This window comes from Sander lucioperca, chromosome 6 (assembly GCF_008315115.2).
Source record: "Sander lucioperca isolate FBNREF2018 chromosome 6, SLUC_FBN_1.2, whole genome shotgun sequence".
NCBI lineage: Eukaryota > Metazoa > Chordata > Actinopteri > Perciformes > Percidae > Sander > Sander lucioperca.
In genome coordinates, this window is record NC_050178.1 from 38,195,471 (window position 1) to 38,222,226 (window position 26,756).

At 43.4% G+C, this 26,756-nt stretch overlaps 1 protein-coding gene across 2 annotated transcripts in view; it reads left to right on the forward strand.

The window, feature by feature from the left end:
* Window positions 1-26,756, forward strand: part of slc25a26 (solute carrier family 25 member 26) — a 58,609-nt gene that overhangs the window by 25,764 nt on the left and 6,089 nt on the right. Inside the window, exons 6-9 of one of the 2 annotated variants that reach the window (XM_031278038.2) lie at window positions 11,475-11,519; window positions 16,211-16,280; window positions 19,357-19,421; window positions 22,969-23,042. In XM_031278038.2, the coding sequence (XP_031133898.1) occupies window positions 11,475-11,519; window positions 16,211-16,280; window positions 19,357-19,421; window positions 22,969-23,042 (254 nt within the window). The remainder of the gene's footprint in view (window positions 1-11,474; window positions 11,520-16,210; window positions 16,281-19,356; window positions 19,422-22,968; window positions 23,043-26,756) is intronic. The other variant, XM_036001867.1, reaches the window with a different exon arrangement.

The window sequence follows — 26,756 nt, forward strand, 5'->3', positions numbered from 1 at the left end:
ATTTGGTGTTAAGCTAGAATAAATGGCTTCCTCTCCCGCCACGAAAGAAGTCATGCTAGCGCGGGTGTGCTCGTGCGGGAATAATATCTCCGCGAGGGACACTCACCCCTGTTGGAATGACTGTCTGGGGCTGAAACATGCCCAAGAAGCGCTGGCCCCGACAGGCTCTTGTGCTCAATGCGCTCGGCTGCTCATGAAAAGTCTCCGTCGTCGGCTTGCTCGTCTTGCTAGTTTGACTGACCAGGACCCCATGCTGGCAGAGCTCACCACACCATATGGTCAAAACCAAGAAGCTCCAGCTACCGCGAGTGCGGACTGGGCTGAGCAGATGGATGAAGTGGCTCCGCCGCCTGAGTACAGCTGTGTGCACAGGGGCTGCGAGGACACTCACGACGCCGAGCTGGATTCCCTCGACGTGTCGAACAACATCCTCTCGTACGACGACGAAGATGATCCGTTCCTGCCGGCCTCAGGGGCAGCGATGTCCGAGACCCCATATAGCCTAAGCACCAAGGATGCGAGAGGCGGAGAGGCAACTGCTCCCCCTATTCCCCGAGTATCTGGAAGAAGCTACTGAGGCCCCTGAGGCCGGCAGGAACGGATCCGCTACTGAGGCCACCTGGCCGAAGCCCTTTTCGTCAAAGAGCCCGGTTCAGGGGGGAGCTACGCTGGACTGCATAGCCATGGATGAGTCGGGGCTATCCAAGCTGCCTGTGGAGCCGTTAGTCGCTAACCACCTTCACCTCAGCCAGAAAGCCCTTATGGCACTGTCTGCTCCTAGCTTCCCGTCGAAGACGGATGGATTCCAGTCATCCATGACCGACAAGGCATACAAGTCTGTAGCCCTCGAGGTGCGAGCTCCTAACGCACTGGGACGAGATGTGCGTTGTGACTGACCTATGCCTCCGCCTGCACCGCTGTGCAGTGCAAGCCTCGGGAAGGGCGATGAGTACCATGGTGACGCAGGAGAGGGCGCGTTGGCTCAATTTATCCAGCCTCTCACAGCGCGAAAAAGTCCAGCTCTTCAACGTTGCTGTGGCCCGGCGATGGCTACCATACAACGCCACTGCGAGGAGAAGAAGAGACCTGTTTGCCCAGGAAAACGCAGCCGCCTCCTGCTCCAACCCCCTGACCATCCTTCGCATAGGCGGTAGCTCGCCCTCCGCCTGGCTTCAGGATTCCAAAATGCCCCACTGCACAACCCAGACCTCCAGGTCATCCTAAGACTGAAGGCGGCGGCACGTGGGCCAACAAGCCAGCTGCACCAGTGGAACAGCAGGGAAGCCAGCCAGTGCCACCTCGCTCACGACCGGGCAAGAGGGCCAAGCGGGCGACCTAGCTTGCTGTCAGGGGAGGGAAAGCGTGTCCGCCAGACGCACGCACCTCTCCTACAGCATTGGGGCCAGTTCCGGGAGCCTGCCGTTGCGGCTCTGAACCCAGAGTCCTGGGACAATGTTCTGTTCCTAACGCCCCCCTCCACTGTCAAAAGCACAAACACATTGTATTGTAATTGTGCCCATCAGTGCATCCGAGGCCTATATTAGATCTAAGAGTGTTAAACAGACATCTAAGACAATACAGGTTTCGAATGCGTATTTTCATCTGCGGATTTACGCCCCTCACAGGAAATATCTCAGATTTGCCTACAGAGGGGGGGTGTACGAGTACTTAGTTCTACCCTTCGGCCTGTCACTCAGCCCTCGTGTTTTTATCAAATGCACGGAGGCAGCTATGGGGCCGCTCAGGACGAACGGAATCCGTCTGGCATCGTACATGGACGACTGCCTCCTGGCTGCGGGCTCGCAGCAGGAGGCAGACGAACATACCAAACACCTAATGACACATCTATCATTGCTGGGGTTCAAGTTCAACTTAAAGAAAAGTGTACTGACTCCTACCCAATCAATACATTTTATTGGGCTGTCACTAGACTCGGTCACAATGAGAGCTCGCCTATCTCAAGACAGGACAGAGGCGATGCGCGCATGTCTCGCTCTGTTTCGCAGGGGGAAATATGTGACATTACGGGATTGCCACAGATTTCTGGGTCTGATGGCATCAGCACTGGTCGCTCTTCCTCTAGGCAGGCTATATATGAGGGGATTTCAACGCTCGGTTTAGATCCTCGAGTTCACTCACACCGCCATATCTTTATATCAATGGACTGCGCGATGACGCTGTGTCCATGGAAACGGCCACAATTCCTGACGCAGGGGGTGCCACTGGGCACGATATGTACCAGGAAGGTGATTACCACAGACGCGTCACTGTGGGGATGGAGTGCCACCCACGAAGGGAGATCTGTGAATGGCCAATGGAATGTAAACCTACGCTCAGTTCATATCAATGTCCTCGAGCTTATGGCAGTTTTCCTGGCTGTGAGGCATTTTCTACCGTATGTAGAAAATGCTCATGTCCTGGTCAGAACAGACAACACGACTGTAGTGGCTTACATCAACAAGCACCACAGCGTAGAGCGCCTGGCCCGTGAGGTGCTGAACTTGACGTCTTGTGGTCTACCTGAAAATGTTATGACTATTCAAAGTGCAAGAGCTCCATCCATGCGTAAGACTGGTGCACGTCTACTGAGGAAGTACCCTTTCAGTGCTCAGTAGGGATTGTGTTGACGTTCCTACAAACTCTCCTGGATAAGGGAAAAGCGTTCTCCACGATTAAAATATATCTGGCCACTATATCCGCATGTCATGTGGGTTTAAACGGTAAGATGGTGGGACAACATCCCCTGGCTTGCTGTTTCATGCGCGGAGCGCGGAACTTACGCCCGGTGTCAAAATCATTGTCTCCTGGATGGGATTTGCCACTGGTGTTGGAAGCTTTATCGGGACCACCATTCGAACCCTTATTGGAGGTGGGTGCGGAAGTTATCAACAGTAATGCGTTACATTACTGCGTTACAGACAAATGTAATCTGATTACAGTAACACGTTACTTAGTTACTTAGTAACTTAGTACGCGTTACCCCCAACCCTGGCACTGTCACCTCACAGAAAGAGGGTTCCGGGTTCAAACGCATTGGCATATAGATGGCTTGGGCTATATATATATATATATATATATATATATAATCCCCTTGCCCAAGCTGGTATTCAAAAACAGTCCAGCTGGAGTTATTTAGGGAAATATCTGCTGCCCCCCACTCATCGTTTACTCAGAGCTCAGGGTATTGCAACATGCACCCTTATCGCATTTCTGACATACTTCATTAGAATAGCACTAACCAGCAACACGCTATGTGTGTGTGTGTGTGTGTGTGTGTGTGTGTGTGTGTGCGTGCGTGCATGCACGTGCGCATGCGTGTGTGCGCTTTCTCTGGCATGTACTTAGCTGTGCGTTTTTTAGTGCTTGTTCTTGTATTTTTGTTAGTGTGTGCTCTTGTGTGCGTGTTATGTCTCCATATATACAGATTGTCCTTTAACTGACAGGCAAACAGGTCTGGCTTCTTCCCGCACACTTTCTAAGACTGAGGTTGAACACTTGGCACTGTCACATATAGAGGTGTCCAACCACCTGTCCACTTGCCTTTTTTCCATGATTAATGACTATCAGCTTTCAACATATTAAAATCTGATCTCTGTCTGTTTGTTATCACTGTGTCACCACAGTCAATTCCTCTTCATACTTTTGTGACACACAGCAGATGGAATGTGGGTGTGTCTGAATGTTTTTGTGTCTGACTTTGGCAAGTGAATCCAGCTTACAGCCCTGTTGCATTATCAGGTAATAAATGTGGACTTAGACTAGCGGCCTTGCTCCGACTGGCCAGTATAATTTTTTCCCCCGCATGTGTGTGTGTGTGTCTTTTGGTCTTCACGTGGCCCATAGTGATTCCTCACTTTGAATAAGCCTGCTGTTAATCGCTTCACCATCTGACTCCCATCTGCCTTCTCTTCTCTCCCATAAAAATATAATCTCATTTATTCTTTGTCTTACTGTCAGAGGTAAGTGTTGGGCACTTTTGCAAACAAAGTTCAGGTCTACAGGGTGTACTTTTCTACTACGAAAAGAGTATCAGAATACAGGGGGAAATGCTGAGCCTGATAGATTGTGATGCAGTTGAAAAACTGCTGTAAAAGGCTCTGGAAAAAAAAAAGTTTAAGAACAGGTTAACTGAACAGTACAACTGCTCTAATCTCAACCTGAACTCTTTAGTGACTCAGCATTTCTTAAAATCACTACTTAAACATTTGAAAAGAGCCATTGTTGATTTTATTTTCCGTATAAATTGAATTTGAGAGAGTACACATTGTCTCATTTGAAATGGTACATTTAGTAAATTCCAAATCCACAGGTGTAGGAAGTTTTGCCAAATGGATTTGAAATGGTCATTCAGTATCTTATACTAACAGAGGATCCAGCAGACTTCTCTGGCTCATGAATCATTTGCTCTTTTGCTCATTTGCTCCACATCTGGTGGCAAGAGCAGAATGAGTTGCAAGTGCGTAAGTTGTTGGCTTCAAGACTGCACCAGATTTAGGCTCCTCGATTTATGGGAAAAAATATAATCACGATTATTTCGGTCAATATTGAAATCACGATAATTTAACATGATTACTCGTTGACTTCTGGAAAGATGTTGCAATAATTGAACTTAAAAAACAGTGGGAAAAGTTAAATAAATCAACAGTAAAAAAAAAATTAATTTCATCACACAAAAAATCATTGGGAGCCGAAATCATAATCACGATTAAATTTCGATTAATTGCACAGCCTTAACCAGATTGTCTTGACTGAGTTAGAGCGTGAGTAGTGGTTTTCTGAATACTATTATTTTTGTCTGGGATTTCATAATATAGCAGTAAAATATATGAGCCCCACACATTGTGATTTGTCATTGTAGTGAGAGCAACAGAGTGTGAATTATACACTGACAGTCAGGGGGGTCAACTTTTTCTTCAGGGTGTAAAGGGAACCCAGTACAGCGCTGTCTTACAATCCTTACAGTATCTTGCATGCAATAATTTAATCAAAATGTGTAGTCAACTTAACATTTTGTGTTTTATTTTATTTATTTTTTTATTTACTTGCCACAGTTAGGAAGGCTGTGTATAAATCTCAATTCCTTTTTAGCAACGCTCACAGCGTGGTCCACCACTTTGGTCCAGACTAAAATATCTTAACAAGGATTGGATGGATTGCCATGAAATTAGTTCCAGATATCCATGGTGCCCAGATGATGAATGCTTAGGACTATGATGAATGATGACTTTTCCTCTAGCACCACTAGCAGGTTACTTAGTGGTTTTGAGTGAAATTTAACCTTTAGATGGATTCAGTACAGACTTTCATGCTCCTCAGAGAATGAATTGTTACTTTGGTAATCCCTTAATTTTTCATCTAGCGCTTTTAATTTGTCCCAAACTGTGGTTTATCTGTTTATTTTTTATCATCATCAGCTATACACCTGCCAGACAATCAGTATTTCTTTTTGGTCATAGCATCAAGTCTCTAGTGCACTGTTGATGTTAAGTCGGAGGTACAAACTAGCTCTATAACATCTCAATGGTACTATATTATGCTTAATATCAGACATGCTAAGATACATTGTTACATTTTGTTGGAAAGCATCTGCATTTTGGTTTCCAGTAAAGTTAGTTTTAAAGAACCATTCCACAGTAGCAGCAGATAGACGTTTTAAAGAAGAAGAGATGAAAGGAAAAGGAAAAGATGAATAATGTAATAATTTATGTTTGGCCATCTATAAATTTCTCTGCTTGTCTCCTTCTTCATATCCATCTTCCTTACTCTTTCTCTCTCCTTCTAAATGCTCATCAGTATGCAGAGGCTACAGTATGACCTATTAAATGTCATTTGTCAAATTGCAGCCAACTGGCTTGCCTGCAATCAGGCTCAATGCGAATGTATTTTGACATGTGTTTTTCCTGCCCTCCGCTGAGTGCCTTAGGACCTGTGACAACCCGAAGCCTCTCTGAATACTAATAAAGTTAGCATTAATACAGTTGGCAAGGACACACACACACACACACACACACACACACACACACACACACACACACACACACACACACACACACACACACACACACTAGCGGAAATATGATTAAGCATGCCAACATATTCATACTAAAATGCAGACACACACATGCAGGATAGCAGGTCTATGTGAGTGCTGGTCATGTGTTTCCCAGCAGTGGAATCCAGTCCCTGGAGGCCAGCTGGATGACACAGATGTTTGTGGGCTTTGGGACCAGATGCTGCTGAGCTCCTGGAGCACAGTTTTTACTTTGTGGCCAAGTCGCAGAGTCATACTTTGGCATGATTTGATCAAAAACAGATATGCAATGATGTATATATAGTAGCTCTATCCTCAGAGGTGACCAATTGTGGTCCTTATGTATATAACACAACACATCAGAAGATGTGAGGGGTCACGGAGAGAAAATAATTTTACGGAAATTTGATTTAGACTTTAAAAATTATATTGTTTATGTTTTTTTATTAGATAGTTCAGATAGACAGGAAATGGGGAAGAGGGAGTGGATGACACACAGCAGGGCCATGTGTCGGATTCGAACCCGTGTCGCTGCCAAAGACTCCATACAGCCTACATGGGGAACGCTCTACCAGGTGAATTAGAGGTCGCTCCGAAGAGGATGATATAGTTCAGACAGCCAGATGTATTAGAGGGCCAGATATTTGAGGGTGAACAGAAGATTGCTGAAATATTTCAGAAAGGCTTTAGTCCAGAGTGAAACAAGTTAAAAGGTAAACGTATTCAGTGCAACCAATTGCACTTCATTATCACTATCAAGGCAAAAAAAGCCCCCCAAAAAAAGAGCAGAAAATCATAACAATTTACAAGATGGAACCAGAGAATGTTTGGCATTTTTGCATGATAAATGACTTTTAGTGGGTAATCCATTCAACAGTTGTCAAGACATGTCACTCTGAACCATGAATGTCAAAATCAAGTACAAAATCCCATGCCATTCTATCCAATTGTTGAGCTGCTGGCATGGCTGAAAAAATCAACTATGTTTACATTTTTGCAATTTAAAATGTCCCTATTCCATAGCTCCAGAAATGATAACCTATACCTCTGTTAATTGAGTGTGTGTTTTTTGTGTCAAGATTTTTATGTCAAGTGATAGGTCATGTTCACAGACCTCAACAACATGTTAATGGCACTGGGTATGTTCGTCTCCATGGTTATCGTTATGATTTGGTTACTCCTCACATAGCCATGGAAGTAAGTGTACTAATTGGCTCAAGCTGGATTTGAGTGTGCTACTAAAGCTTTGGCAGAGCTACACTATTAGTCTCTGAGATGATATACTGAAACAAGTAAAGAAAAGTATTCAGTTATTTGCTTGCAAGTAAACATTTTGATGGTTTGATTGTGATTTGATGCTAACAGACATCTCTTTTCCATCGTTTTTGACTGGGAGTTACTTTATGTAGTCCCGTCTGTTTTTTAGGGTTCACATCACAACGACCCTAGATTGAGTGGCCATCATCCACAAGCACGCGTAGCATGTTTGGCTTGGCTTCATGGCACTGAATAGGCCATGGTAGCTGAGGCATTATACTAGGCAGGGGAATCAGACACTCAGCAGTTACAGCATTGAGCAATGTGGATTTTATGCTGCCTGGCTGCCTTCATGCTAGCCTAGCGTTTCACGACCATGGCTGTCTGCGTGGCTGTGTGCTAGTCTACCATGGCATTGCTCAGGTCTGAATGTGCCCTCAACCCTTGTGGGAGACCTCTTTGTAACTAACCCTAACCCTAGAATATGAAAACCAAGCGGTGTGCCTACTGGTTAGAGAAAATGTCCCCTTTTGACTTCAAGTTCAGAAGTTCAAAACCCGGGCCCGCTGCGTCGAGGAGCAAACCTCCACATATGTGCGCCTGCTCTAGCAACTGAGCTATCCGGGCGCCCGTGCAAGCTTTTTTTTTTTTAATGAAAGCTCAGTGATGGTTTGCCCACTATTTACTCACCTTCATATTGATTTAATTGTACAGATTGTCATGGTTAAAATGTCAGAATGTATGATATGTTCTTGATAGTTAACCCTAAAATGTAATTGAAACATGCTGTGTTTCAATGTTGTACAAATTATTTCACAAAGCACTTAGTCATTTATCAAATTCACAATATGAAACAAGAACATCTTTAGCCACGCGTTGCAACAACCAATTGGAAAAAATAAGTCAAATAACAAACACCTCAGACAATTTAATCAATAACTGATAAAAAGCAAAAAACAACCTGTCATGAATAAATTGGTAGATGGAATTTCAAAATAAACGCATCTCTGAGGGGTATTGCTAAAAGTCATTAGCAGGCCATAGAGATTCACCTTGAACTGTAAAAATTACTGAAAAGGTTTTCACCTTATTTTTAAATAATATTTCTTTACTCAAAACTACAGGAGCAGGAAGGTTATGAAAACTGTCTTTCATGTGGTTTTTGATTGGGATGTTCACAGTGGGACGATGCACTGGTTTAAAGGTGCTCTAAGCGTTGTCATGCATTTTTTAGGCTACGACATTTTTTGTCACAAACAGCAAACATCTCCTCACTATCTGCTAGCTGCCTGTCCCCCTGAACACACTGTAAAATAAATGTGGTCTCTGTCCAGCCCAGGCTCCACAAATAGCAACAAAAACAAACTGTGCCAACCTGCACCACGAAACATAACAAACAGCGTTCCAGCCAATAACCGACAAGAAGGAGTTGGGGGTGGGGGTTGGGGGGTTAGTGGAAGGGAGGGGGAGTAGACGGGATGAGGGGGAGGGAGGGGCGAGCTAGCCTCTGTTTTGTTTGACAATACTTCGAACGTCCACAAGAAGTGACGTCACCCAACATCGTTTAAAGAACCTTTAAGAAAGGAAAAGGGGAAGGAGGGAGAGATGGATTACTTGTCCAATCCCCTTTCCTCACCACTTCTCTTTCTGTCTCTACCTGTCTTCATTTCTCATTCAGCTGAGAGATTTATTACGTCTGTCATCGCCTTCAGTCACTACACCAATATCAGGCTAAAGTATTGCATTAGCAGGTCAGAGCTAGTTCATGTGAGATGAGTGGAAAGCCATTAGAACTGGAGAAAATAACACTACAGTGATTAGCTCACATGTCCTCCACCCTGTATTTTTGATTTTATAACTAAAATAAACAAACACACAGTTGGATTCTGCCATTTGTCAAGTTCATACTTGTTTCAAGTGTGTGTGTGTGTGTGTGTGTGTGTGTGTGTTTGTGTGTGCGTGTGCATGCGCGTGCCCTCCCTTAACTATAAATTGCTTATCAATTTTAATCAGGCCACATGTGGTTTTTAGGCATTCCATCTTTGCCATGCAAAACACACACACACACACACACACACACACACACACACACACACACACACACACACACACACACACACACACACGTTCAGTGTGCCAAAGTTGTCAAATGTTGATTTATTACTTAATCATTGGTGGATCAGTCTTTCCAGATCCTCTGCAGAACCAATCATCCTTCTCTATCTCTCTCTACGCTTGTTACAGTGGTTCAAAAAAGTCCTCCAGTTACTTTTGTGCACATTACTTTGTATTCTTTTTAAATGATTGTGTGGCCTTTCTTTTATCTATTTCTGTCAGCAAACATTTCAAGTTAATGTATAACAGTATCTAGTACTACAAAGATTAAAGTTACTCAATTATGAGACAAATGGTTAAGTATAAATGGGAAATGAGTTTCTATTATAGGTTCACTTATGTTTCACTTTCAATGTACTTTAACTTACAGTGCAATATGTTCTTCTCACATTTAGTAATAGTGGCTATTACCCAACACCCCCTTCTATTCTCTCTGTCTCTCCCTTTCTTCCTGGCCTGGAAAAAAGCAGAATTTGTCAAGGTGGTAATAAAAGACAGGTGCACTTTTATTCCTTTTTGAAAGCTCTCTCATCTCGCCACAGTTGGAAAATAGAGGTGTACACACTCCTCATGGTATAACACTCCATTTTTAGGGGCTGGATAGCAGCCCGACATCAAATACAGTTTTTAGATAATCTCCAAGGACAGAGAGAATTTGCTGCTGTATGCCCGGATAGACTAGATGGGCATGAAGAGAAGTACCAGGTCCGCTTTATCAAGCAATAATCAAATGATTGGATGATTGGGATGTACCAAAAAAACATGAATAAAATAAAACAGATTTTTTCAATTCCGAGATTATGATAAGTATGATACATATGTTAGATAAGTACATGTCAGACTATTTAAATAGTTGCTAAAGGTATTATGCGGTTTACATGACGTGTCACTTTTAAAAAATATCTTTTCTTGCCGTATTAGGCTTAGTAATACAATAAAAACAAATGTATTTGTCATAATTACTTTTAATACAATTGGACATCAGGGCTTTTATCAGTTCATCGTAATTTGCTGTGCTAAGTTGAATTTACATCCGTTTTGACAGCTTTTCGTCTTTTGTTTTTAAAAGGGTTTTTATTAAAACTTCAAGTCATTGTAAAGATCTTAAAAGTTTTATATTATGCTCTCAGAGAGCAGATGCAGCACATACCCTTTAAGTTAATCCACTTCAGAGTATTTATATGAGGTCAGTTCAGTTGGAATAAGTGCTTAATAAACTCATTAAGAGCATAAACACTGTTCATATATTGTCTTTGTGCTCCGGCTGACTCAAAGTTGGATTTAGTCAAGCTTTTACTTCTAACATAGTCTGATGGAACATGTTGGAGGAGCTGGCACAGATGGTGAATGACTGATCCTCTTGTTGCTGTGATCAAAGACTGATGACACAACTCAGTGTCACTTTATTTATTTCTCTCTTTGGTTTTTGTTTTTGTTCCCTCTCTTCCTTCCTGTCCTGCTCTGCCATTCCTGCAGCGCAAGATGACAGGATACGTGTGTGTGTGTGTGTGTGTGTGTGTGTCTCTCTCTCTCTCCCTTAAAGTGAATACAACAATATGTGTCTGTGAATTAGTGTTTTTGTTTGTCATTCTGTAGCTATCGGTTTTTATAAAGTATGCCCATTCCTGTGTGTGTGTGTGTGTGTGTGTGTGTGTGTGTGTGTGTGCGTGGTCTGACTGTCATTTGCCACTTGCCTTGGCACTGCCCTCAATTTCCTCCCGCTGTGACTTCCTGCCTGAGCCGATTTACTGTAGTCTTTCCAGTGGCAACACTCGCATCCCAACCATCACTTTAGAGCCCTCCCTCTATTCCTCTTTCCAAGTTTGCTCCATCTATCCATCCATCCAACCATCCAGCTATCCATTCAGGACTGCCAGACCACAGGCCGTCTCATTCATTAATCATCAGCAGTGAGAAGGAACAAGGGAGCAGTCAGACGAGAGAGAGATGGCAGGAATGACAAGTGCAGGAGATTGGAGGTTAAAGATGAAACCTAAACCTTCAGAAAAGTAATAAAAAAGTAATGCTGAAATAACCCTGATGATTAAAACTCTGTCTCCTTGTTTTTCAGATCCCGTTCTCGCTGGTGCAGTTTCCACTTTGGGAATATTTAAAGGTATGTATCAGATCTTTCCATAAATGTTTGTCTTACTGACTTTATTATCCATCTGTTTTATCCCTCCATCTTCCTAAACACTATCATTTACAGTAATTATTCTCAGTTATAAATCCGTAGTAAAGTTATAATAGTGTGATTACACTCAGACACATTTACAGCGGGCTCACCCTCTGCATTCCCTAACCCCCTGTGGAAGGCGAAAATGGGACTTTACGCTCCGCTTTAATGGGTTGTCACGACTACCATCAAGCTGGCCTTCAATTTATCACGAGAATATCCGGTCCGCCATATCTGTCTCTTTTTTCTTTTTTTTTTTTTTTTTTTTTTTTTTTAGCTTTTTTTCATCTCTCTTCGTCTCTATATCTTTTTCTCTCCCTTCTCTCTCCCTGCCCTCGCTCTCTTTTCATTGTGTGGCCCTGAACACATAAAACGCTGTTTCTCTTTGAGAAGACGGCGTTTTGGAGGAGTGACATCATGTCTCAAGGGCGCGAGAGGCGGACAGTCAAACATTCCATCAATGTTAGGAGCTAACGGCCAGCTAAGACGAACAATACACTTCGCAGCTGTGCGTGTATATGTATGTGTGTGTCTGTGCATTTGCAAGAGTTGGATTTTGTCGTTCACAAGTGTCTCTTTGTCCTTCAGTCAAAGGCCCTCTCTCTCCAGGCCATCTGGACACGTCCGTTGGCGGAGAGCTGAACTACTGGAATCTGGACCTCTCCTCTCCTCTTTCTCCTTGTCCTCATCTCCATCTATTGGCTCCCTACTCCCAGCCCTCCCTATATGTATCCTCTGTATTAACATGGTGTCCTGAATAGCTAATGAGGCGTTTCCTCAGTTACAATGGCAGAGACTAGCTGACTAGTCGAGGAGGGCGAAGAAAAAGCAACTTCTTGCAACCGAACAGATTTTTACTGTCATTCTTTTAGAGTGACCACCAAGATGTTCAGAGGCTTTTACAATCAAGAATAACATTATTTAGTTAAAAAAAAGGCATAGTGTAGGAATTTGAGAGTGAGTACATGTGTGTGGCAAGATCTCCCATCTGCTTTGTGGGATAGTAATGTGCTGCGTTATGGCCTTTTTTTCTTTTTATTTCACACCGAGCCAGCACAGCTGTGAGTGAGAGAATCAGAAAGAGGAAAAGGGAGAAAACCAACCAACTGCTATAGGCCTGTTGAAAGAGGAGTAAGCAGACAATTCCTTTTGTAGAGTGCATTAAGTTCAACTCGCCCTTGAATTTCTGGGATATCATGGAGAGGCAAATTCCAGGCAGGAGAAGTCTGGGAGTTATACAAATTCATCAGACAAGTCACTGAATATGAAATGATTTTACACATTGGTCACTACACAGAGATTTATTTTTTTCACACCAGACTTCCTTATCTATGTGATTAACTCTCACTGTTCTTTCACCCATTAATTCCACAATGTTGTGGTTTTCACTTAGTTGTTTTTCCCCACCAGGTTAGTAGAGTTAGACCCCATCTGTTCTGACCTTAAAAAACATCAGCAAAACACGAGGGTGTAACACTTTTAGGTTATGATTGAACACCAAGAAAGAGCCACAGAAAATTCAAGGAATTATGCGTCAAAGGCATGATGGGAACTTAAATCAAACCAATGAGATGCACTTACAAATGTTGTCTCCCTGCACATAAGTGATGTACTGACGTGCACGCAGACCTACCAACTCTTTCCTGTGGGAAGTCGTCCAGGTGCAAACTCTGACCCTGACACGAGGGGTTCAAAGGTCAAGAAGTTTGTTTTCCCAGGTTTACTACCTATTATTTATTCATGAAACAAAGAGGACGAGATGGAGAGACTCAGAGAGGGAGAGAGACAGCGAGGAATCCCCCAGCGCGAGGCCTTTGATGTGGAAAACAAAATCTCCTTTTTAATCTGCCCTCTAATCGAATACACATGACATATCCTGAGCTCGTACACACTCTCTGCCAGTTCTTCTCCTTTCTGTCTAATAACTCTCCGTGTATTTACGTGTTTGTGTTTGCATGTGTTGTGCACGCACACGTGGTGTTTGTGATTTCCACATGTGTGTGTGAGATCGGAGGAGAATGAGATAACATGCAGCCGATTCAACTTGCAGGGGGGGAATGGACAAAGAAAATATTAGTAATCGCTCCATGCTGTTGCTCAATTGCTCTCCCTGAGAAGTAATCATACCTTGCAGTGCCCGAGGCAGCCCAGCTGTCCACATGGATTTTATACAACGACTAACCTTGCATAGTCAATCTCCTCAACGCTTTGCTGAAGCTAGTCGGGGGAGAAAGAGAGACAAAGAGTTCATTCTCAAACAAAAACATCAGGTGGTTTTACTCAGTAGCCGGTTGCATTTGGGCAAGCAGTCCTGTGACGTTTTCAGACACACAAAGACAGTTTCAAGAGGTGTGGACAGCTAATTATTTTATATTTAATTTGTTGCCACTTCTAGCTGCCGTTCTCCGGGAATACTATCTCAAGCATCATTACACTACTAAACATGCAAAACAGTATACTATGTACGAGAGAAAGAAGAAGTAGATGCCAGTTGCTCAGCTTACGAGTGTACAGTATGTAGTTGCAGTTTTGCAACTTGCAACTTTTTTCTGTGGGGTGTTCAAGTGGTCCCACTTGGACAGAACAACCTGACCAGTGGCCCCAATGTAATTTGAGACCCTTTGTGTATAGCGTATATTTATACGACTCTACTAATATGTGTATTTTAGTTCTTCACTACATACAGTTGTGTTCAAAATAATAGCAGTCCAACATCACTAACCTCATAAATCACATTTTTTGGTAGAAGTGATATTTCTACATGTTCTAGTCATAGAATATAGAATAAATCTGTAATTGAAAGGGGCATGTTCAAAATAATAGCAGTGTTGTGATCAATTAGTGAGGTGATTGATTCTGTGAAGAAACAGGTATCAATTATGGCCCATATTTAAGGAAGGAATGAAGCAAATGTTGTGCATGCTGGTTATAGTGCATTTCACACGGAAATACTCAGCAAAATGGGTCGTTCCAGACATTGCTCTGAGGAACAGCGGACTTTGATTAAAAAGTTGATTGGAGAGGGGAAAACATATAAAGAAGTGCAGAAAATTATAGGCTGCTCAGCCAAAATGATTTCAAATGCCTTGAAATGGCATCCAAAGCCTGAACGACGTGGGAAAAATGGTCAACTACCATTCGAATGGATCGAAGAACAGCCAAAATGGCAAAGGCTCAACCAATGATCAGCTCCAGGAAAATCAAAGAAGACTTAAAGTTACCTGTGAGTACTGTTACGATCAGAAGAAGGCTATGTGAAGCAAAGCTATCAGCTAGAAGCCCCCGCAAAGTCCCACTGCTGAAAAAAAGACATGTACTGAATAGGTTGAAATTTGCCAAAGGACACATTGACTGGCCAAAGGAGAAATGGGGCAACATTCTGTGGACTGATGAGAGCAAAATTGTTCTTTTTGGGTCTAGGGGCCGCAGACAGTTTGTCCGACGGCCCCATGCACTGAATTCAAGCCACAGTACACTGTGAAGACAGTAAAGCATGGTGGTGCAAAAATCATGTTATGGGGATGTTTCTCATACTGTGGTGTTGGGCGTATCTATCACATACCAGGGATCATGGATCAGTTTCAATACATCAAAATACTTGAAGAGGTCATGTTGCCTTATGCTGAAGAGGAAATGCCTTTGAAATGGGTCTTTCAACAAGACAATGACCCAAAACACACCAGTAAGCGAGCAAAGTCTTGGTTCCAGATGAACAAGATTGATGTTATGGAGTGGCCAGCCCAATCCCCAGACCTCAATCCCATAGAAAACTTGTGGGGTGACATCAAAAATGCTGTTTCTGAGGCAAAACCCAGTAATGCAGATGAGTTGTGGAATGTAGTTCAATGGTCCTGGGCTGGAATACCTGTTCACAGGTACCAGAAGTTGGTCGACTCCATACAACACAGATGTGAAGCAGTTCCCAGAAATAATGGTTATACAACTAAATATTAGTGCAGTGATTCAAAGTAAAGCAAACCCTTGAGACATTTTTCAGTTTATACAGTAAATGTTTAAGTTTGTAAAGAAAAAATTGAAGCCTAATATTCCTTTTTCTTCACTTTCTGTAAAGGTATAACACAAACGATCAATTTTGGTAATGTTTTGATTTGGAATTGAATTGAATGTGCAGTGTTCCCAGTGCATTGATATTATGGAATTAAAAGCTATTCTTAGGATTTTGAGCATTATTCACTTTTTTAAACACACTGCTATTATTCTGAACACAACTGTACATGTTAACCAATGAAATAATGTGTTGATATGTGCATGTGATGACCTACTGTACTTCAACATGATGGCATCTGGACAAAATGTGTAAAGGTGATGGAGTGGGAGCGCTGCAGCATATTCTCATGCCTCCTATCCTGTCCCATCCCAGTTCTTGGGAAACAAGTAGCATGACATCGCTGGGGAGACGAGGCAACACAAAAATAGCCGGGCAGCCTGGTTCCCAGCCGCGAGCCTGGACCCCTGAGCAGACCAAGGTTCACAATGTGTTTTCAATGTGTCTGATCATTAACTGCAATCCTCTCTCTCTTTGTTTCCCTCCCTCTTTCTCGCTCTTTCATCATCCTTCTCTATCGACAACACTCTCTTTCTCTCTCAACATTTCTCTCTCTTTCTCCCAGACTCTGTGGTCATGGAGGCAAGGTCACACGCTCTACTCTTGGCAGGCTGCAGTGTGCGGAGCTTTTGCAGGTGCAGGGGATTATTTGCTGCTTTGGGAAAGAAGCGGAGAGGGAGGAGGGGGGAAAGAGGGGGCGGAAGAAAGAAGGGAGGGATGGATGGCTAAATCGATGGATGGAAGGCGTGATGGATAGGTGGATAGATGGCCATGAGGGCAGGACAAGTTTACCCAAAGCTACATTCTTGTAAGATTCCTCAAAGGTGAGCTCATCTGGCAAATTGCATCCTCACCTGCACAGCAGATCAAAGTAGAAAAGAGAATGAAGTAGAAAAGAATGGATGAAGGGAAATGAAAACAGACAATTCCAGCCTCTTTCTTTTTAACGCTGCTTAGTTGCAGTGCTAAATTAGAAAGGACTCAACACAGTGCTTCTGTATTGTTGTCTCAGAAAGCTCTTATTCTCATAGTTCTCAAGTCCTTTAGCCAATAAAAAAAATCATACCATAGCAGAGTTTTGTTGTCCTGTCTTAGCCAGGATGAGTATCAGGGGAGAGACAGACAACGGAGGGAGGAGAGAGCAGGGATGAGAGGGGCCGGTTCCTGGGTATGGGCCCCTGCAGCTGTGTGACCTCCTGAGCACTGGGGCCTGAAGTGGTTTAAGAGAGAGGGAGAGAGAAAAGTGCACGGAAGGAGTGAAAGAGCGGAAGGGAAGTGGACAAAAAAAAACAAGACGAACAGGAGAAAGGAAAAGACAACAACTAGAGAGAATTACGTCAGACTGTACAACATGATAATGCTAGGAAGGGGCTGGGAGCTCGAGTCAAAGAGATTCAGTGATTGTCATTGTTTAAAATGTTGAATTGGAGCAACGGTCTCACAAACCAAAGACAAAGGTCAAAGCCAAGTGTCACCCTCATCAAGGACAAGGACAATGTGTCATGATTACAAATCCATGAAAACTTTTATTGATAATGAATTTTGTTTGGACAGTTTACAAGAAGGTGCGGAAGTGCTTGTTCTTTTTAAGAAAGAGAAAGAGAAAAATAGAAAACACTTACTACATTTAGTGTACTGTACAGTATCGCTGTAACCAGAGAGAATAATATAAATCCAGGGACATGTAGGAACATAGAATGTAGGCCCACCCCCAGTATTGTAGCTCTGAATAAAAAATGTGTCCCATCATCTATAGTTCCACTCAGTCTTCACCTTTTTTGCGATGAAAAGGCAGAACCACAATCAAAATACATATTTTCAGAAGAACAGTTCCGTGGAGCAGTTGTTGGACGACTTCAGTCAATAACTCTTACAACACTGCAAGCGCCAGACAGGACATGAAGACTGAGGTTAGCTTCTCCAAGGGTGATGGAGACATGGAGGTGAAGGAGAGTAGAGGGGATGAAGAAACAGCACCCCAAGGAGCTGAGACGTGGCCCTACGCCACCCCACATGGACTCATTCCACGGGAGAAAGAAGGAAAGAAATCAGAATAGAATAGGGGAAAGAGGAGACGGGAGATGTGGATGAGTGGGTGGCAGACTGAGACATGCATAGGAAAAAGACGTAAAAGACTTACACAGTATGAGATAAGGAACAGAGTATGTCAATGTCAATTTGAGTAGAGTCCTAAAAACACGTTTTGAGTAATCAGACAAAGGGTATTTATTCTCACATTACATGGGTTGGAGCTTTTGTAAAGTGAGAGAAACTTAAACTCTTAATGATAATGCAATAACTTTAAATAATTATATAAAATTATATTCAGATGTGTAGCATTAAAGTATTCAGCTCAAAGCAATCAGACCGCCTACATACAGTATGCAGTATAATGACTGATTTGTTAATTGGGATATATAGGGAAAATGACAGGGGGGGTGGTATATAGGTCCAGGGTAGGAATCAAGTTCACGTCCCTCTGCGACAGAGCTACTGTCCAAGAGGGATCCTCAAGTTTCAGTCACTTCCCCTTACAACGCGCTTCACACTCTCTCTTTCACTCAGACATACTCTGCTTGACACTGGAAATGCTCACACGAGCGCCTTTAATCATCCCAAATATCTCCACTAATACCCTGCATTGACTTATGACAGACTTGACCCCATTTAAACTGCCTACAAAAAACAGCCTAGCCCGAGCTGAGATTACATCACCGTCTGATTTGGGTCCAACCTTCATCACATTACATGGTTCTTCCAACCAAATTTAGATCCTTCAATTCAGCGCTCCTCCGTGTGTAAGATTTGTTGGGATAATGCGTCCTTTTACTGCTCAACATTACAAAACAGCCTACAGTACAGGCTGTATGTTTTTATCCTTGCTGAAGTTTGAGTTGTATCCACCCAAGTAGGGAAAAAATAACTTAAATCCTTAAATCTTTTCATCAGCCAGCATTAACTAGTAAAAAGTAACGGTGTGTTACGCCACACTGTTCCTAATGCTTTCCTGTACCCTCAGCTCACTTACAGTCACATCACTCCTTGGTGGCCCATATGGACATGTTTACTGAGAGCAGTTGCTATGTTTGTGGCGGAGTGACACACAAACACACACACACACACACACACACACACACACACACACACACACACAGTTTCTCACTTAAACACAAATTGCAGCTCAGTGGGGACACCTCTGGATCATGCCGCCCATCCAGCTTCCAACTTGGAAGGATGGAGGGAACTTCTCTACATTTGTGTGTGTGTGTGTGTGTGTGTGTGTGTGTGTGTGTGTGTGACATTTGTGTAAATGTGTTTGAATGTATCAAAATGTGTCTTTTTTTCATGCTTGTGTGTGTGTATGTCTGTGCTTGAGTGTGTTGGAAAAGGGAGTTTGTGTGTGTAGCTCAGTGGAAGGTGTGGCTTGGATGAGGCAGTAGGAGGGGGGCGGTGGGAATAGAAGTGTGTCTGTTTTTTTGTGGTCTAATAACAGAGAATGTCTCGGATGGGGAATATTATCTTTTTATGAACTTAATGGAGCGGAGGGCCAAGAGTTCCACTATTTATTGCTGAATTAATATGTTACTGTATCTGTGGTTAAGTAATTGGTCTTTTTATGGGTATTATTTTCAATATTTAAAGACTCTTCTGAGAGCAGAGAGAGGGCCTGTTATGTTTGCACTTTGCTAAATGTGTGTGTGTCTTTTGTAGGTGCAGTAGCTGCATTTGTTACCACTCCTCTTGACGTGGCGAAGACCAGAATCATGCTTGCAAAGGTATACACACACACAGAGCGCACCACCTCCTCTGGCAGCGACTTTTAAACACTGCTGTCAGGTGATGCCTTGCAGGCAGAGAGCTGAGCAGGCCTGCACCCTGAGCACATTTCAACAGTGTCCGCACACTGGACAGAGCAGACCGAGGTAGCACAGGGACAGTAGTGAGACATACACACATATATCATCTGATCTGGACTATGGACAGTGTCGGGAAGACATGTTTGGGTGCATGGTTAGTGTTAGAGTGAGAACTTGTTGCTGCTCCAAAGGAATTTCCATCTCAAGGCTGCTTGTCACTGAGAGGTGAACCAGAAGGCCAGTGTCCCTCCTGTTAACTCTTCTATTCTGTCCATCCTTTCAAACAGCCCCCCCCCCCTTCTCTCTCTTTTTCTCTCTTTCTCTCTCTCTATCTGTGTGTGTGTGTGTGTGTGTGTGTGTGTGTGTGTGTGTGTGTGTGTGTGTGTGTGTGTGGTTGTGGTTGGTGTCCCTCCTCTTCCTCCCTCTCTCCTCCTCTTTCACTTCTGGCTCACTCTTACTGTATGTCTGGCTTCCCTCACTATGTCCTGTGTGTGTGTGTGTGTGTGTGTGTGTGTGTGTGTGTGTGTGTGTGTGTGTGTGTGTGTGTGTGTGTGTAAAGGGTAGTGAGTTCAGAGTTACTCCCAATCAGCCCCCCCACAATCTCTCTCTCTCTCACACACACACACACACACTCTCACACACACACACACACACACACACACACACACACACACACACACACACACACACACACACACACACACACAGACTGTCCTAGGAGAAGACACAGTGTTCCATTCCTCACCACCCCCCCATCCTAACTAATGAGATACTGGAATTAACAAAACACTCAGACAGTCTTGATCTCTTGCGAGAAGCCGTTGGCTGTAGGTGGAACAGCACGGTACAAAAGCTTCCTGTAAACGTTATTTGAAATGCAGCTGCTGTAATTTACCACCAGCAAAGGACTTGGCCTGAGCAGCAAGGTTCGGTTATAACTTTATAAGGCCAGGTTTTTGATTCACTTAAGGCACCACAGGTAAGCTGGAAGAAACACTGGATTGGAACTTAATAGCCTCTATTTTGATGGTGGAAAGACAGCTGATAACACCCCAGCACTATGTATTCACTAGGTTTTCAGAAAAATAAAAGCCAGGATGATGCACTTATACATTTCAAACTGTTTACTGCCATCAAAGCTGTAGTTTCTGTTTTTAAAATCCAGTGCATTTTCCTATTTCATTCCGTGAAATATGTCAGTAGTTTGTAATTAACAATAGTTTGTAAGGATTTTATTTTTATTTTGTTAATTTAATTATCTACAGTCCTGCATGTTAGCTTTTTTTTTTAACATAATATACTAAATAGACATGACAAAACATCAGCAACATTAAACATCCCTTGTTTTCTCTTTTGTTATGAACAAAAGCAGCATGCCATATTTGGTGGTCATATTCATTTTTTTAAGTTAAAAAGTATTACAGGGGAAAAAATGGGAATCTGTTACTGGATGACAGCTGTGAAAATGTTCTTATTTGACACGGCTGGTATAACAATTAGGGCTGCAACAAACTTTTTTTCATTTTTGATAATTTTTGATCTGTTGATTATTTTCTCAATTAATGATTGATCTAAAATGTCACAGAATACTGAAACATCACAACGGTCACAATTTCCTGAAGCCCAAATGTCAGTCTTAACAGTCTAAAATCCCAAGATATTGAGTTTACTAGCATATATGACAGAAAAAAAATCAGCAAATCCTCACAACTGAGAAGCTGAAACCAGCATATCTTTGGCTTTTTTGTTGTTGAAAACTAGAGGAAATGATTAATCGATTATCAAAACGACTAATTGTTTCAGCTCCAATACAAATGTTCTAAAAAATAAAATTGATAGTGTGCTTTGTGTACGTTATGAGGCCCAAAAAATATTAAAGCAGCATATTGCATCTCAAAATGAACTTATGCAAGTTAAAAAAAATTCCATTCCAGCTGTAGTGCCTCACCTTAAAAGGTAACATGTCATTTTGTTAACCCGTGTCAGACTTAAGTTTAGTTTAGTTCTACAAAATCCCACAGCAGCAAAGGATGACAAGTCCAGGCAGGAGAGTGAAACAGAGACCGAGAGAGAGCAGGGCTGGTGTTGATGGGTATGTATCAACGGTTTGGATTGGACGAAGGGGAGGAAATGTGGGTGTTGGAACTTGTCACACAGCGGAGGAGAAGGTTTTTTCTTTTCTATGGCCGGCAGAATGAAAGAGTGGTGTTGTACAGTAGGCAGTCTGGCACAGACGAGGCCGAAACAGGCAGTTGTCCAGGACACAGCTGGACATTTAAATTCCCTCCATGGGCAGGACCTGCACCGCCCTGGCTGCAGCACTGGCAACATGCCTGGCACACCACGCTGCTGCTGCACGCCTCCTACACTGCTACTGTACAACACTGCCCTTCTCCTCAGGCTGGCATGTTTCCTGCCAGCGCACCACACTGCTGCCATCAATGTCATGTTCGCTACCCTCCACTGCAACCAACTGTGGCAAACACAGGAGCCAATGTCAGGCTGGTATGGTCTTAACACCTTGTTGAACAGTCATCACTGTCATTCATTGCGTTGTATGAATCAATGTAGATTTTCTTTACTACTCCCTCAAGATTGTAAGAAACTCGGATAACAAAGCAGCAAGCCAACATAAGCAGAAAGTGTATGTGTGTGTTTTGTATGTGTTTTGGACACCCTTTCCCTCCTTCCACCATTCCACAGCGGTAAAAGAAAAGAAAACTTGTCAGAGGAGAGGAGAGTCATTTCTCAGCCACCTGACTTCAAACATAAGGAATAGGGGTGTTTTTTCCCTCCTCACATGAATGAAATGTGGGAATCTTCCTCTCTTTCCAGCAGATCTGGGTGTCACAATTTACAGCAGACACCACAAACTGTTTCCTGCATGCTCAGTGAGCTGTAGCTTAGATTGGCGTGCACACACCTACATACACACACTCGACTGTCTCCTCTCCTCTCCTCTCTTCCACTGCCTCTTTCTGTTTCTCTCTCCTCTGGTCTGCCACCACCCACCCCTCACTTAACCCCAACTGGCCCTATCCTGCAGCTCTCATACCCCTCTGGCACTCCACAGTGATGGATTAAAAACTCTCTGGCCGGCTAAGCCGTATTGTGTAAATAAAAGTTCTAGACTGACAGGCCTGGCGGGAGACGAGGAGAACTTGTTGAGTGTGTTTTTTGGGTGGGCAAATGGCTGGGTGTGTTGCCGAGCAGGTGCCTGGGTGGGTGTTGGACGTGTCACCTTCGCTGACACAGCTGTCCATGAGGAGAAACGGAGGGAGAGGAGGAATAAAAAGAGGGAGGAGGGGGGTTGAAGGAAGCCCAGCTGAGGAAGACTAAACAGGGTGTCTGCTGGAGGAGCAGGAAATGAAGGAGACAATCCATCCGTCATCACACCTCTCTCTCTCTCTCTCTCTCTCTCTCTCTCTCTCTCTCTCTCTCTCTCTCTCTCTCTCTCTCTCTCTAGGCCGGGTCCACCACAGCGAACGGCAATATCCCGCTGGTGCTCTATGATGTGTGGAAGAGCCGAGGCCTTTCAGGGTGAGTGTGTGTCTCAATGTGTCTCAATGTTAGAGAAATGTTCAATGGCTATAGTGATTTTTTTATTTTTTTTTTAAACTGAATAGCCTCTACACAAACCGTTTTTATCCCAGCCCATTTAAAAAAAACTTTTATTTTATATGATTTGATTTAACTCGGCTTGTTCACTCATGTAATCAAGTTGGATGATAGAGTCGCTACTCTGGGGGATGTGAATTTACAGCTGAGCTGAAAAATTAGATATATAAAAGCTTTTCCTGCCCACTTGATGTACCGTCCTATTGATTAAGGTGTTACAGGGGCCAAGTGGAAGGGTTTATTTGAGTGTTTTGATGTGTTTATGATGCGCATCCCACAAAAGGCCAAGTCTAATGGGGCCACAGAGGGCTGCCAGCACTAAAACAAACCCTCAGCTGCGGTGAATAATAGGCTAGCTTGTGTACAAGCCGCCATCATTTAGTTAGGATGCACCTCTGCTTAATGCTCAAAGCAGATTTGGTTTGGGACTTGGCCAAACACCAGTGGGACATCTCTCTCCTTCTCTCTGTCTCACAAACACTTGCAAACACAAACCCCTGTGTTATTGTTTGTGTATGCTGCAGAGCTGGAATCTAATCAAAGACAAATTACATTTCAGCTTTGTGTTTAAAATGAGCCAAGGGTGATTCCCTACAAACTGCTTTCAGGCATCAGTAATAAACCAGCCTTCAATTTTAATAAAGATCATGTTTTAGACTACCGCACGATCTCAATGAGGTGATAGTCAGCAGGCCCTTATGGAAAAGCCTAAATCCCACTCTCCCAGCTGCAACAGTAACCAAGTGGTAATGTACAGGGGAGCTGTTTGATGCCAGTCCCCCACCTCTGCACCTCACAGTAACCTTTGATGTGTTTCTCTCTCCATCCGTCTCTATCTCCTCACACTATCCTCTGGGGCCAGCTGTAAAACTCACTCATGTTGTGCAACCCAGAGAGCATGCACCATAAGCTCTACAACATGACGAAGTCCTGAACAATCCTTTTCTCCTCTGATATTGATGTAACCAGAGAAGGTAGATGAGAAGAAAGAGAGCAACTAAGAGAATGAGTGGAGAGAACGAAATGCAGAGACAAAGGAGAGTGTGTAGAAAGTATAAGGGGGGCTGTTGCTCCGCAGGGCCAAAGGCCTGGTGGTTGCGCTGGTGCATGCCTGATACAAATTGCTGGGGCTTTAAAGCTGTAATTATGGTAATAGGCCCAATTGCAGTGTAGTGAAGCTCTAAAGTGCTTCCATGTGTGCGCCGTGCCCCAGAGACCCCGGGTTAGTAGAGAGCAATGGAGCTCACACCAGCCTCCCCCAGTAACCCAACTGCAACAGGAATGATGTCAAAACAAAGACTAATAAGCAACATGTCCTCCGGGCTGTGTCTGCTTTGTGCTTCATGTAAACCAAAATGGAGGAAAAGTAAACAAATGACATTGTATGTACCGCATACACACAACAAAGCAGAGGCTCTGGAATATTGCACTGAACTTGAATCATACTTTTTTGGCATGAGGAGTCTTTGTTATTCACACTAAGAAATTAAGTTGAACAAATTGAGCATTTTGGACAAAGGGGAAAATATAGAGAAATACTAGACTTATAAGGGTGTATTGCTGGCAAAGATGTGCGTTGTTCCCGTTTCCTAAAGAACAGCCCCAATGAGACAGATACAGTCTGTATCCTTCACTGCGTGTGTGGTGTTTGGGCGGAGACATTTGGGTTTTTAGGGAAAGTGCTGTAACATCTGTGTTTTTGACTTGACTTTTGATTATCCACCGTTTGTCCCAGAAAAACATCAAACTAAATTGATCCTATGAAAAAGCAACACGTTCTCACACCCATCTCGTAAAATATGGACGCTTGGTCAGGTGCCTTTGTTGTTCTTATTGACGCTAAAAGTCTCCTTTAGCGCTTTAAGTAAACGCGCTTGGTCGGGACTATTACCGTCCCTTTAGCGCTAAGTAAACACGCTTGGTCGGGACTATTGCCGTCCCTTTTGACGCAGTTATGTTAAGAAAAAGGTCGTGGGTGGGCTTACGGTTCCGTGACACGCCCGAACTACGGGACGTTTGGGTTTAGGAAAGGGTCGTGGGTGGGCGTATGGTTCTGTGACACGCGGGAGGAAAGAAGAAAAAAATGACTATAGCAAGCGTGACAAGCGGGGACGCGAACCCCGCTCTCCTGGGTGAAAGTCCTGTGTTTGACCCATCCACCACCCCAACCAACCTCCTTACATGGAAATTCGCCCTTACATACTACTCGCTAAATCCTGTCTAACTGCTGCTCTCCCCGGTGCGTTACGCAAACACGCTGAAAGACGCCTTTTTCGTCGCATCAGACGCTGACAGCCACTGTCCAAACGTCCTTATTTTACGAGTTCGGAATGAGAACGGGTTGGAAAAATTCACCTAACTAATAAAGGCTATTTATCATGACCTCCGCATTATTCCAGCTCTTACACAAGTGCCACAAATTTGCTCCCACGTACATTTGAAGATTTCCACCCTTCTCTTCTTCAAGAGCACCAGCATTTTTCTAAACTGCAGCCAAGGCATTTTGTTTAAAGTGCTCATATTATGGTTTTTGGCTTTTCACCTTTCCTTTATTGTGTTATATATCTTTTTGTGCACGTTATAGGTTTACAAAGTGAAAAAGCCCAAAGTCCACCCCAAAGGGACTTACCATCTTCCAGAGAAAACACTGTTCACCAACTGCTCCAAACAGCTCTATTGTAGTCCAGCCTGTACTTCTGTGACGAACGTGCGTCACACGTTATAATGCTCGCCTAGCTGCTAGCGTGGCACACCCTCAGACTAGCTAGCAGTACTTACTGCGCATGTGCGACTCCCAACAAAGATGGTACAGAAGTGCAATGCCTCACTCTGTAGCTAAAACAGAGAGCTCAACACACAGGGTGAAAAGAGGAGCTGCAGCAATGTGCAGTACAACAAATATATGGTGTTTTCTGAAAATTAAACCACATTAACCTATTCTGGTACAACTTCTAAATAAAATTATGAACCTGAAAATGAGCATAATATGAGCACTTTAAGGTTCACCACTGTTTCTTTCTGCACTCTCCTGTCATGCCTTAAAAACTATATTTAGTCTGATTCCTCAGGAGAGATGATTGGCCGACAATAGGTGGATGACAGCTCTCAGTGGATGGCCAAGCTGTGATGTCAGAGTGAGTCAGGGCACCCGCGGGAGCTGAGGGGAATATTTGAGCTCTGAGTCCACAGGTGGGCCTGATCCCAGACAGGAAATGTAACAGTAGTCAAAAGCTGAGACAAAACAAGATCGCTGAGTTCAAAATTAGTTTGTTCCTCACACTGGTGGCTTCACATGAGAAGATAGAGTGGAATATGTCAATGTCACAATATGACTTGTTGTGTCTACTTTGTCATTGTTTTGCTGTCCAGCTGCTGAGTGTACAAGTTTTTTTTGTCTCTTTGCTTTTGTTTCTTGCAGTCATTGGATTTTTTATTAGCTTTGTTTGGATATGTACTATTATTGTGCTCAGTACTTTCCTGCAGTGGGCCTGTGGCTTATGTTTCAGCAGATGGTGATGGAAAGCTGTGTTAAGATGGAAAGAGCACGCTGAAGGGCACGACCACAACCTCTGACTAATGTCTCCGCATTCATTTGGAGCCTTTACACCAGTCCGTGCTTACACAAACACACTTGGG